At 42.0% G+C, this 12,622-nt stretch overlaps 3 protein-coding genes across 7 annotated transcripts; 2 read left to right on the top strand and 1 right to left on the bottom strand.

Annotated features, from left to right (window-relative positions):
- Positions 1–48: 48 nt before the first annotated feature.
- LOC104454022 (transcription factor SRM1) lies at positions 49–5,011 on the top strand. Of its 5 annotated transcripts, none has more exons than XM_010068723.3 (3): positions 49–282; positions 1,976–2,429; positions 4,166–5,011. In XM_010068723.3, exons 2-3 carry the CDS (start codon positions 2,044–2,046, stop codon positions 4,665–4,667), a joined length of 888 nt encoding a protein of 295 aa, XP_010067025.1. In that variant the 5' UTR covers positions 49–282; positions 1,976–2,043; the 3' UTR covers positions 4,668–5,011. The 5 variants fall into 5 exon arrangements, with proteins under 5 accessions (XP_010067025.1, XP_010067021.1, XP_010067022.1 ...); XM_010068719.3 differs by having other exon boundaries at positions 50–282; positions 1,708–2,429; XM_010068720.3 differs by having other exon boundaries at positions 50–384; positions 1,708–2,429.
- Positions 5,012–7,803: 2,792 nt separating this feature from the next.
- LOC104454021 (GEM-like protein 4) lies at positions 7,804–9,372 on the top strand. The gene is made up of 3 exons (XM_010068718.3): positions 7,804–8,142; positions 8,525–8,799; positions 8,913–9,372. Exons 1-3 carry the CDS (start codon positions 7,920–7,922, stop codon positions 9,084–9,086), a joined length of 672 nt encoding a protein of 223 aa, XP_010067020.1. The 5' UTR covers positions 7,804–7,919; the 3' UTR covers positions 9,087–9,372.
- A 691-nt stretch (positions 9,373–10,063) lies between these two features.
- On the bottom strand, positions 10,064–12,155 carry LOC104454020 (F-box/LRR-repeat protein 4). The gene is made up of 2 exons (XM_010068717.3): positions 11,580–12,155; positions 10,064–11,317 (listed from the first exon to the last, which is right to left on the bottom strand). The coding sequence occupies exons 1-2, from the start codon at positions 12,076–12,078 to the stop codon at positions 10,425–10,427; spliced, it is 1,392 nt and encodes a 463-aa protein (XP_010067019.2). The 5' UTR covers positions 12,079–12,155; the 3' UTR covers positions 10,064–10,424.
- Between the last annotated feature and the right edge of the window lie 467 nt (positions 12,156–12,622).

Genomic DNA, 12,622 nt, shown 5'->3' with positions numbered 1-12,622 from the left:
ATTCAAAGTCTCCTTCTTTATCCAAAAGAGATCGCCGGTGGCGGCGGATGAATATAAAGTAGGAAGCTTTTCACGATTGGACTTTGGATAAGGGGTTGAAACCCGCCATGATTGATAAAAAATGGAAAATTCATTTCTTCTTTTATTACTAGTTTATTTCTGTCTTTTCTTCGGATTGGCCCATCTCCTTTGACTGTGGCATTGGACTTCGCCAAGAACAGAAAGTTGGCGACTTTGACCGATCTTCTTGGGCTCCCCCGACCGGAAAGAAGAAGAAGGAAGGTGATTTTCACAGACCCAAGTCGTTTTTCAGATTGTTTTTGCTAGCTTGGAACTTGGGATGGGAAGAAAATTACTGGAAATCCACTGTCTCTTTGTTGGTTGGTAAATTTCCGATACTCTGTATTTTCGGATGTTAATGGGCTTTCTCCTGTTTCTTGTTTTTTACGAAGAGAAGATATTAATGGGTGTTGGTAGATTCCAGATTTTTAGCGTTTTGGTTTGGGTTGAGGCTTTCTGTTCCACGTTGTTGGATCAATAGGCAGTAGCTTTTTTGGGGGATGGGGACCAATCTCGTCCCGGCGTCTTGCTCTGCCCTTTTTTAGTTTGTATTGCTGTGCAAGTGGTACCCATCCTCATCCTGTGTCCGTTGCGTAATTTCCTCCTTTTTAGGACTATTTCTCGACCACGTTTTTGTTTTTCTTTCAATGTTGTGTGCTGGATTTATCTGGATTGAGGAATGAATGGTTTGTTCTGTAAGGTCAACACTTGTTTTGGAAGTCTTGAGCTATTTTCTTATATTGCTTCGGCAACTGACCGACTCCAAGAAGTGTACGAGTAAGATTTGCGCACTGTCACCGGTTAGATTTTTGCATTGCTTGATTAATTTAACTGTTCTTTAATGCTCCGTAAGCGGAATTTTTTGTGTTGAACTGTCAGAATCTCGGTGCTTAGTGAGTGGTAGTTCTAAGCTGTTTTAGGTGATATCCAATTTCTTACAGTACTTAAATTAGGACAAGGAAGAACCTCAGGAGGATCCTGCTTTCTTATTTAACCACAAAGCTGGTTGGTTGAGCAATTAAATGAATTCTGCATTTCCAGTGTTTTGTCTTTCAAAAAATCACTACTGGGGATTCATCTGTGATCCCTGTTTTCTTTAATTAAGGGCATCTGCATCGATGCTATGCATTCTCATATGTTGTACTCTTCCATTCACATATCTCTCAATAGGATCTAGGGTTTTTGATTTGTCTAGAAATATCAATTACTCTCTAGGGCCTTTAGTGCCACTTTAATTGGAAAGTTTTACCATTTGAATACCTGCACGAGAAACAAAATATGGAGGCAAAAGCATGTGCTGCAAACCAGTTGTTGGTGTTGCAGTGCAACAGGTGTAAATTGCTGTGGGCCTGTGTTTGTTCTTATCAGTGGGCAAGTGGTTGGCTGGAATTTTTTTCCCCTGATTTGTTAGAAAAGTTTGAAGCAACAGATGAAAATGTTGGAATCCATTGCAGACTCCTGGCTTTGTTCTTTTTTGTTTGTCTTTTTCTTGGTCACTTTCAAGACTCAATCAAAAGAACCCAACTTACCATTCTCCATAATTCACCGTGACAATGATGACTATACTCATTACGTGTTTGGTAGTCAGATATTTCTCATGGGTGAAATTGACTCAATAAGGCGGTTGCCTTTTCGTTTGCCCAACAGGTCATCAATTCACAGGATTCAAGTTTCCAAATAGGGGGGCTAGATACAATTCATTTCTTCACATAATCCTCTCTGGGGTTTCTGATATTTGTCGGGGGTGATCTCGAGTTCAGCTTCATTGGCATTATCTGTGCCTGTCTGTTTCTCTCTAGGCTCAACTCTTAAGCTTCGGCCAGGCTGTTTCAGAGTCATGTTTTTGTTATATCAACTCCACCTACAGTTGTTACTGGCTCGTTAAACCAAATACATACCCATCTGAATCCTACAGGCTGTTTTCGACTAACTGTAGTCCGTCAATCAACGATCTGTTCTGGTAGCTGACGCAGCTTAGGCTATATGACCGTGGACGAAACGACTAGCGACTGCTCCTGGAGTAGAGAGCAGGATAAAGCGTTTGAGAATGCACTCGCAACTTACCCAGAAGATTCAGCTGATCGATGGGAGAAGATAGCCGCCGATGTGCCGGGGAAAACTGTAGAAGAGATTAAACGTCACTATGAAATTCTGGTCGATGATGTCAATAGCATCGAGTCGGGTTGTGTGGAACTGCCTCCTTACAGTTGTTCTCCAGAGGGTTCAACAAGCCATGGCGGCGATGAGATGAATAGTAAGAAGGGCAGTCATGTTGGGAATCTCCATGGCAATTTGAATCACGAGGGGAAGGCATCGAGGTCGGACCAAGAACGTCGGAAGGGAATTGCCTGGACGGAAGAAGAACACAGGTAATTTGTTTTTTTTTCTTAAAAGACTCGAGTAACCAACATCGATTAGTTTAAACAAACTCTAGCTCAAATCATCATGACAATATCGAGATTTAGTCATGATGAATACAAAATCGACAGATTTTTGGAAGATTAAAAAAATTGTTTAAAGTACGAGAGCCCGCTGGACAAAATTTCACAGAGCATGGAACCATGACACTTTTGCGGCTTTTGAACCACCATATATGTACTTCTATGATGCTTGCCTGTGTATGTGCATTCCTGCCTTTGTGCTTATATGCGTATAATTCCTCTACTTTGGCTTATTTTCATGATGTTACTTATGGTTTTTTCATTTGTGTCAGATTAAGCTTTCATTTTAGGGCAGTCTGTCACCATCCTGAGTTTAAGACAGTTTTCAGGTGATAGATCTTCAGGTGGTCTCTTATCATTTCTTTTGCCCTTAGGGTTAATTAGATTATGTAGTTGGTTGGCTGATACTCGAGTCTGTTGATTGTGATGCAAAGTATAGATCTAGAATTTCTAGAAAGAAGTAAGCAAGAGCATGGATTGCATGCCTGTTCCCTTGAGTTTTCTCATCTTGTATTCAAAAAGAAAGCTGAAGAAGGTAACGTACTTTGCCATTTTGCTTGGCCTTGTTCGGCTCTTCAGCATCGAAATTATGACTGATGCTTAAGACATTTACCTTTCTCAGATCAGGCATCATTTTGTTTAGCAAGTTTAAGGCCTATCCAACTTAGATTTTTTCATGTAAGAGCTTGCTTTGGGATTGCTCAGAGACTCCCTACTTTCTATTGCATCTGATGTAGGTGGAGTACGTGATTAATTTCCCTTTTGGTTTTGACTAGGTTTTGCATTAAACTAATCACCTCACTATTAGCATTAGATAAACTCTCTCTCTCTCTCTCTCTCTCTCTCTCTCTCTCTCTCTCTCTCTCTCTCTCTCAAACAGGAGAGTTAATACTTCTAGAGAACTTGGGATTGTATATGGTTGTGGCAAGCAGATCAAAGTTTCAATAAATGGATTTGCTGCCTTGCCGGGCCTCTAGATTAGGGACTGTGAAAAGGGTTCCTGTGGTCTGCAGAGATGACAATGGTCAGCTCAATCTTTTAGTGTAAGAGGAAAACCGGGTAGGAGAAATAAAAAGTGGAGGTGAAGTCGAAATCCAAGGTTTAATTGATATCTGAATTGTAGTCTTCTTATCATTTGAAAGAGATTATGTTGCTCTATGGATTTGGTATTACTAGTCTCAGGAGGACTCAAAGCTGTAAATAGGCAAACTGAAGATTTGCAGTCAGTCCAAACTTTAAATAAATCATAGAAACCTGGCTTATATATATAACAAAAATAATAGAAACCTTGGCCTAAACATGGGCATCCCATTGGCTAACAAGTTTGATTTGCATCAATTAGCTGAAGAAAAAGGGAAACGTGGAATATGACGATATCAATAGCCTTGGCATGAATTGATGTGACTATGGGTAAAGGCTTCATTGTGCACCTGAGTCTGAAATGGCAGTCTTGTGCCTAAGAAATCAAGCTTTCTGAACAACAGATGAGTGGCTTATGTATCAGCCAATTAATTGCCCACTTCCCAACAGTAGACTTTGTCGTGAATGTCCTGCGTCATTCATTTGTCTACTGAAATTCCTTTCAGCTCTTTGGTTTTCATACTAGCATGATTACGTTGATGTGGTATAAGCTTTTTGACTGATTTCTTGTTTCTGGAAAGCAGATTATTCCTACTTGGCTTGGAAAAATATGGAAAGGGAGATTGGCGAAGCATCTCCCGAAACTTTGTAGTGACAAGGACACCTACACAAGTGGCTAGCCACGCCCAGAAGTACTTCATCCGGTTGAACTCAATGAACAAAGATAGGAGGCGTTCTAGCATTCACGATATTACCAGTGTTGACAACGGAGAAGTCTCGACACCCCAAGGACCAATCACTGGTCAAACAAGCAGTTCTGTGGCAGGTGTTTCGTCCAGCAAACCTAGTAAACAGCCCTTTCAACCACCAACTGGGCCCGCCAGTATCGGTGTTTATGGTGCTCCAATGATCGGGCAACCGATAGGTGGGCCGCTTGTTTCTGCTGTGGGGACTCCAGTGAACCTCCCCGGTCCATCACATATGGCATACGGTGTAGCCCCGGTGCCAGGGGCCATGGTTCCTGGTGCACCCATGAGCGTAGGTCACGTAACATATCCGATGCCGCATGCATCAGCTCAGAGGTGATTGTATAGGAGATGTAAATGAAAGACTGAAAGGCATATTGGTTGTGCTTTGTGATGTACCAAGGATCACTCCGTAGAGTCCTCTGTGGGTCTATTGTCTCGATTCTTTGGTGGCCTTCTTTTGGCCTTGCGTCTATTTTCTGATAGTCTCTTCTATGCTTAAGAGTAGTGCTTGTGAGATGAGAGTATATTATGCTTAGAAATTCAAACCAATTAGAATTTTACGATTGTTAGCGGATCTTCAGAGTGCTGATGATTCTTACTTGAAATTCTAGTGTCAATGTCATGTAATTCCGATATGACCAATTTGCTATGTCAGTCTGCAACCATGAGAAAACTTTCCTATGGAGGCTAGTTGGGAACGTTAGCCCCTAAAACAAGACTGAGCTTGATTCAACTTATTCTCCAATTCCAGTGACCTGGTTTGAGAACCCAACCTTTGGTGCATGTTGACGTTGCTTTTTAGGGAGGTGATTAGCATCAAGTAAAGGACTCAATCGAGAAGAAACAGGAGAACTTAAGCATCTGATGATGGGAAATTTTGAGGACTAAAATAGAGCACAATTTCTGGCCTACCCACTAGGTCTACTCAATCCAGTCATATAGGAGCTGATGTACATCAAATTAATCTTTTCTAGCCAAAAGATAGTTGGGCGATTGCCTAACACTCTTTCCTGTACGATGTCCTCCTAGAGTGCGATTGAGATGAGGCAATGTGTCGCTCGAACTTGTTCGTGCCTTGAATGAAAAAGACGGAATGCTTTCGTTAAGTGTTTGAACTCAAAATTTCTCATGATCTCAATTTCAAGGTATTTCAAATAATAGAGCTTGATATTAAACTGAAGTCGACGTGAGATTCAAGTATTAAGATGGACATGTCAACAGATTATGTTAGTCTGTCCCGTCCCGACCCACCAAACTCACGTAATGAGAGGCTGCAGCGAGGAGTTTTCCTCTCCGAAGTTTCACTGCCGAGTTTCTCTCGTACTATTCTGAGGTGTATCTCCTAATGGCCTGTATTGTGATTTTCTGAGTCTCAGAATCTAATGATCCGTTATCTATTTATAATATTGAAGCACATAACTGAACTTGAATATTGTGTCTATATCATTTTACTTCGACTTGAGAGTGCGTATACACCGATTTTAACACATTGTGTCCTATAGCCATCTTTCCACTTCTGGGTGCTTGTCAATCAGAGGCTCAACTATTCTAATGGATTAGCTTGGACAAGGTCGTGAAATTTTGGGGGGTTGCTGCTCTTTCCTTGATTGGAAGATGATTGCCTTTTTGCACATCTTTTCTCTCAGTCAATTCAATGTTCTTCTTTAAAAGAAGTCCTCGGCTGCATGTGATGTCGTAAACCATCCGATAGAGACAAGTGAAAGGAATAGCAATCCCAAGATTCCTCATCATCTGCTTATCTTATCATTTCTTGGGAAGCCAGAGAAATGACAGTTGACCAGGACTTATCAGAATTTGCAGTTACCTTATGAGCCAAGACATCGTATGAGATGAGACATGGAAGATCACCCTTTATCAAATGCTTGACACCCGTGGGAATGAGCTATTTTCACTTTCCCCCCTTTTTCTTTTTCCTTTTGCAATGCCTTTTAAGAACCTTAAAGCTTAAGGATCATAAATGACCCATCAACTCATGTGGGTGACAAGGCCGATGTGGCCGTGACATGGCGATCCTCCTCAGAAGAAGAAAAAGTAAAAGAGTGCCCGTCTCTTGCGGCGGCTCAATTTTCGTTCGTCTAGTCTCGACTGAGTGGTACGCTGAGATAGGCGTGAACAGTAGCTAAGAGGCATGTGCAGCTCAGCATGGCCTATTGCCCACTCAACCACACCTCAGCACCATGGGCTTAATAAAGAAAAAGAAAGGGTTAGGTCATGTGAAAGAGATTCATGCAACTTGCACATGGGCTCCTATAACTTGTGGCTTTGAGTTGTCTCGTACCAGTCTTTTTTAATCTTTTCTTTCTCTTTCTTTCTTTTCTGTCATCTGATGTCAGCCTTTGAACTCTGCATGACGAGAACAGAGGTGTGATATGAATTTCTCCCCAACTTCTCTTGAGAACAATGAGGTTGAGCTTACTGCCGATTCATTGCTCGTTCAGATAGATGAGTCATTGCTTCGCCGGCAAAAAGCCTTTTGATTTCGTTTTTCCAAACCTTCAACGCGCCATGATACTTGGGAACGTGTTCAGTTGTCATATCCTCGGATATCGCCTAACCGCAACGCTGCAAAAACCGCACAAAATGGCGAAAGATGGAAATTCTAAACATGGTGACGTGGGTCATACTCACTTTTGCAGAACATGGGAAAGATTCATGCTCGATCTCACATATCTTTTTTGGGTCAAAATAGGCGCTTCCCCTGGTGATGAGATTGTGGTGAATTCTTTAATGACCCTTCTTCTCGTGCTATCCAAATAAGGACTGGCGTCAGAAAGTTGCAATTCCAGCTCAAAAGCAAAATACGTTTGACGCATCCGAAGCCTGCTCAGACAAAGGGATAGATCATCACCCCATCAGCATGTTTTGTTTATCCTTTATTGAATATATTATCTTTCTCAGAATGGCTTTTGGAAACCGGTATAACTGATGGAAGCAAACCCCATATCCTCCCAATCAAACAGGAGAAACATGGGAAAGAAATAAAATAGAACAAACCGCCTATACACAGATTCATTTCACATACTTACAAACAAAGAAAGTATAGGAGCTGTATTATTTTTCTTTGAAAGTTGATGATCTATTCCTAGAATTTCTGTCAAAATCTATTGCAACTACTGCTAGGCTAATCCATGGACATTTCAAATCTCTACTAAGATTCAAATTAAATGACGACTACAGAACCTAAAATTCATGGAGTTATTCAACGAGAAGAAAGAGACCCCGTGCCATCCACAGGGAAAATAAAAACAAAAGTAAAACACAGATCCACTGTCTTCACAATGTCTCGATGAAAATCTAGGTTCTGCCACGGTCCTCTTTCGGAAAGCACAAGGTGGGTCACACGTTATCCTACTTAAAAAATGCCGACAAGAGTCTGCCTTTATGATGTTGATGATCAGCAGTGAGTCATGCAGCCAAAAGTCGGTAGTCACCAGCCATTTTATGACCTCTTTATATAGACCTGAAGATAACCAACTTCAGCAGGCAACAATCTTTCTTCTTCCTTGACAGTTCTGAAGCTTCTAGGCAGTACTTCGAGAGAGAAAAGCACAACAACTTCCCATTGGAGATGGCAACCAAACTTCAAGATCACGTAATGGGAATTCCAGTCATTGCCGCGACATACACAGTTCGGAAGTCGTCAAGAGCCATTTCATCCAAGCCGTACAACCATAGTCAATCGCAAGTGCGTTCTCCAGCAAGTGTGTCTTCCAAGCGTAATTCAGTGCTGAAAAGAATGAACAAGTTAGGGAAGAAAGCTGACGTTTTTGCGCACGGCATCCGAGAGCATGGTAATTACACTTTTGGTGTCTGAAAAGATTGCGAATCTAATGCAGAGTTGATCAAAATATATGAAATTTGTAGGGAAAGTAAAGTGCATCCTTGAGTTTTGCCCTCACAAAAAATTTGTTACTGACTCCATATTTCAGTAGTTTATAACTCATAGATTGAGTCCAACCAACTAGCTCCTTATAGTGACTTAAACTCATCTTATTAGTTACACGAACTGAATCAGCATCAAAGACCTGTATTAAATAGAAATAAGCCATGCCATCTAATGAAAAAACCAAGGATAGCGTTATAATTTTTGCGAAGTTCCATTTCATAGTGGTTCCATTGCCATTCTGGTTCCATCTTGAAATCAACTAATCATTCTATTTTTTGACTCTGCAGTGAGATTAAGTCCAAAGATCTCTGAAACTGTGAAGGGGAAGCTGAGTTTGGGGGCGAGAATTCTCCAAGTAGGGGGGATGGAGAAAGTTTTCAGGCATCTGTTTAGTGTCAGAGAAGGGGAGAGACTCACAAAGGCTTCTCAGTGTTATCTATCAACGACAGCAGGTCCTATAGCAGGCCTGCTCTTCATCTCAACGGAAAAAGTCGCCTTCTGCAGCGAGAGGTCGATAAAATTGCCGTCCCCGAATGGTGAATCTGTCCGAATCCGTTACAAGGTAATTGGCAAATCGAACGTGAAAATATTCTTCTCTATGCTGCTTTAACCTTTTTTTGCCCCTCCTCATAACCAAAGATTCATTCATGACGAACTTCTTGCTTATCTGTACAGGTGTCGATCCCACTTTCCAAGATAGAGGAAGCAAACCAAAGTGAAAACGTAGAGAGGCCGTCAGAGAAGTACATACAGATAGTCACGGTGGACAATTTTGATTTCTGGTTCATGGGTTTCTTAAATCATCAGAAGACATTCAAGCACCTTCAACAGGCAATCTCTAAAGCATAACAAGTACCGCAAGTTCGGTCACTCATAATTGACAAAAGAGCTGCTCACTCAACGGCCCACCGCGACAATTTTATCACTTGAATTATGGAAACTACACAATTGTCGAAATTGTATAGAATTTTGCCAGTAATGCAGTGCTGCTAAACTTCGAGTTAATCTGAATCTTGCTTTCCCAGCAACAAATTAACTCCAGCTTATGAATCTCTCGACTTGCTCATCACAAGCCTGATTTCATGATTTGAGACATGTTCATCCTTTTAACTGAAGAAAACTATCCATGAGGACATATATTGAGCGCAGAGAGAATTTTCCTCAAGTGTTTTATCCTTCTTCAGCCTCTAGAGTACAAGTTTAATCAACCTATTGAAGCTGGAAGCAAATGACAATCGGCAAATGTAAATAGTTTAAGGATGCTTAAAATTGAGGAATGGACCTAATTGCCAAAAACACATGATGCTTTTGAGATACATGTCATCACACATCACACGTTACCTCAAAAATACTGTCTCAGTTCCAATAAGATTCCATTCCCTCTCACTCCCCCAAGGATAACCTACAATGCGTAGCATCCGCATCCTTTCTTCTAATCTTCAGGGGAATGAAAAATTGAAGTCAAGACAGAATCCCATGATCGTTCAAATTAAAGCACTTGGATTAGTCAAATAAGCTTGAGCATGTCCAGGCAATAGCAGAATAGAAAGTATTTATAACGTCACTTGTCACAACAACCGAAAAGGCCATCACTTCCTCTGATAGGTCAATTAAACTCTCTTTCAAGATAATGCAAACCAAACATTGAGGATTTTCACAAATTTTGTAAGGTAACTTGCTCATGGAGTGTTTGCCGAAATCAAACTTCCAGCCACAGACCAAAACAGAGAATACTCATGTTAATCTAAGTGCAACTTGGCCCAACATCCTCTTCTGCATAATACTCTGTCTAATCCATAATCTGTTGAAGAGAATTTGGTGAGACATACAGATAAGGCACTGCATTAGTATGTCAACGCCCAGCATATGCTGCAGATAGAAGAAGGAGCATTGAAGAGTGATACAATTGTAAGAATTTCAGGAAAGAAGGCGAGTTTGCTGCAATTTATACATATAAACTTCTGGTTACATATAACACAAAGCAAATGACTATCCATCCCATATCCATCACAAAATGCACAGGCACTAGGAACAGATAGATACCCCTTAGGGTCGTATAGCATCCCAAACAGATGTACACAGTAAGTCTTGTGAGGAAAATCCATAGCTGAAACTTTTTTTGATCTCCCATAGCTGAAACTTCATCAGTAAATTGGGCGACAAGGCTTGATGTACCAATTCAAGCGGCTAAAGTTTCATATCAGGCTCGGACAACCGGCCAACATAGTTGACCTTACAACAGTCAGGAAACCGTAACATGGCCTCATCACAAGCTGTCTTTGAAATATGTGGACATGATCTCAAATCAAGATATTCCAGGGAGCGGCATTTATCCAAAATAATGCCTAATCCTGTCACTGTTATGTTAGGGCAGTTGCTGATTTTCAAAAACTTCAAACTCAATACATCCTCCACACTAGCCAGACCTTGAAAGGCAGCATCAGTCACCTCTTCACAACACCCAATGTCAAGAGCCTCCAGATATCTGCATTGAGCAAGGATGCTGCTCAGAGACAAGTCGGATACGTTCAAACACCAATTCATTCCCAAGGTCTTGAGACTATTTCCACATGCAGCAGCCAGAGATTTCAAAGACTCGTCAGAAATATCACGGCAACCACTAACAACAAGGGTTTCAAGACCCATGCAAAAGCTGGCCAAGGATAAAACGGACTGATCTCCCACTTTACAGCAATCCAACAACTTAAGGGTCCTTAGAGAAGAAGAACAAGACTTCGCAACATTGGAGATCCCAACGTCTCCTACATTGCTACATTTACTGACATCTAACAGCTTGATCTTTTGACACCCACCAACAAGGTCCGTGATTCCTTGATCGGTTATATTGGTGCATCCTTCCAGCACCAATTCTTCTAGGTTGGGACAATTCCGTGAAAGACCCAATAACAATACATCACTGACAGCTCTGCAAGAGGCGAGATGCAGCGTGCGCATATCATGACAACCCCTAGCAACCGCCTCCAACCCCCGGTCCGTCAGCTTTCTGCAGAAGGATACATCTAATGACTGCAAGGTCGAAAGACCATCTCCAATTTCCAGCATTCCTTTATCAGTTATTCCTGCAACACAGGAAAAAAAAAAGTTCGTCTTTGAAAAGGTAATTCACAATGTATCTGTAAAGTGATTAGTTTCAGTATCACAGCAGAATGAGATAGGCCAACATGGTTCTTGCGTAAAACATTTTTGGGGGTGGTACAAAAGAAGAAATTGATCAATCCGGGACGAACAAAGGATACACAACAGCCAGCAGAAAGTCAAATGCTATCCCAAAAGAAGCAACAAAACAGTTTAGGGAAGGAAAGGGGAAATAAAAAACCGCACCTTTACAGTGACTCAGATTGAGCACCTTCAAGCGCTTGAACTTGCGGGCGACGACGGCGAGGTCGGCGTCGGTGACGCCCGGGTAGAACGAGCGCGACACGGACTGCGAGAGGTCCAGCTCGACGACCCGGCCGAACCGGGCGGCGAGCATGGCGAGCATGTGGGGGCCGGCGCGGGCGGCGAGCCTCCGGCGCTCGGCGCTCTGGAGGGCGAGCCACCGCTTGCACACCAGGCCGAAGATCTCCCTGTCCTTCTCGGACTCCAGCCTCGCCAGGACCGACCGCAGCTCGTCGTCGGTGAGGACGTCGTTTATGCAGACCCCCGGCGGTCCGGCCTCGCCGCCGCCGCCGCCGCCGCCGCCGCCGATCGGGGCGGACATGGTCGGGGAATGAGGGCGGAGGGAGGCGATCGGCGAAACCCTAAACGCCGGGCACCTCCGGGAAGGGAATTGGGAGAGAATTGGGGGGTTCGAGGCGACGGGAGCAAGCAAAGTGGGCATAAAAATGCGAACTTTGAGAGGGGGAAGGAGAGAGACAGAACAACCTGTGCCGGACTTGTTTTATAGTTCCAGTGGCTTCTTCTTCTTCTTCCTCTGACTCTTCTTTGGGTCAGACGTTGTTGTTGTTTGTTCTTGTTGTTGTTGCGCGGCCTCTTTCGCAAATTATCGAATTTTTTTATAATTTGCAAATGATTGACTTTAATGTGAAATAACTCACCTGAAGAAGAGTGATTTACCAATTCTTATCGAACTGTTACCAATTTGTTTTGGGCGACCAATTTTTATCGTTTATTGATATTGAATTTTTATTTTTTTACTTATAAGCTCATTCGTTCAGTTACTCTTATTGGTCTTGTGACCTTCTAAATTATTAATTATTTTTTATCGAATATTAATGTAAATCAGCACGACTTTTTTCCTGTTAGGTTGCTGCCCAATAATGCGTTATTAACTTTCGTTTGGGTCCATTTATATATTTAATCTTTTATTCACTCTGTTGATGATTTTTATTTCTCTTCATTAGTGACCTCTTAAATTTTTAATT

This window comes from Eucalyptus grandis, chromosome 7, assembly GCF_016545825.1.
Source record: "Eucalyptus grandis isolate ANBG69807.140 chromosome 7, ASM1654582v1, whole genome shotgun sequence".
NCBI lineage: Eukaryota > Viridiplantae > Streptophyta > Magnoliopsida > Myrtales > Myrtaceae > Eucalyptus > Eucalyptus grandis.
This window is presented reverse-complemented; position numbering and strand designations above follow the sequence as displayed.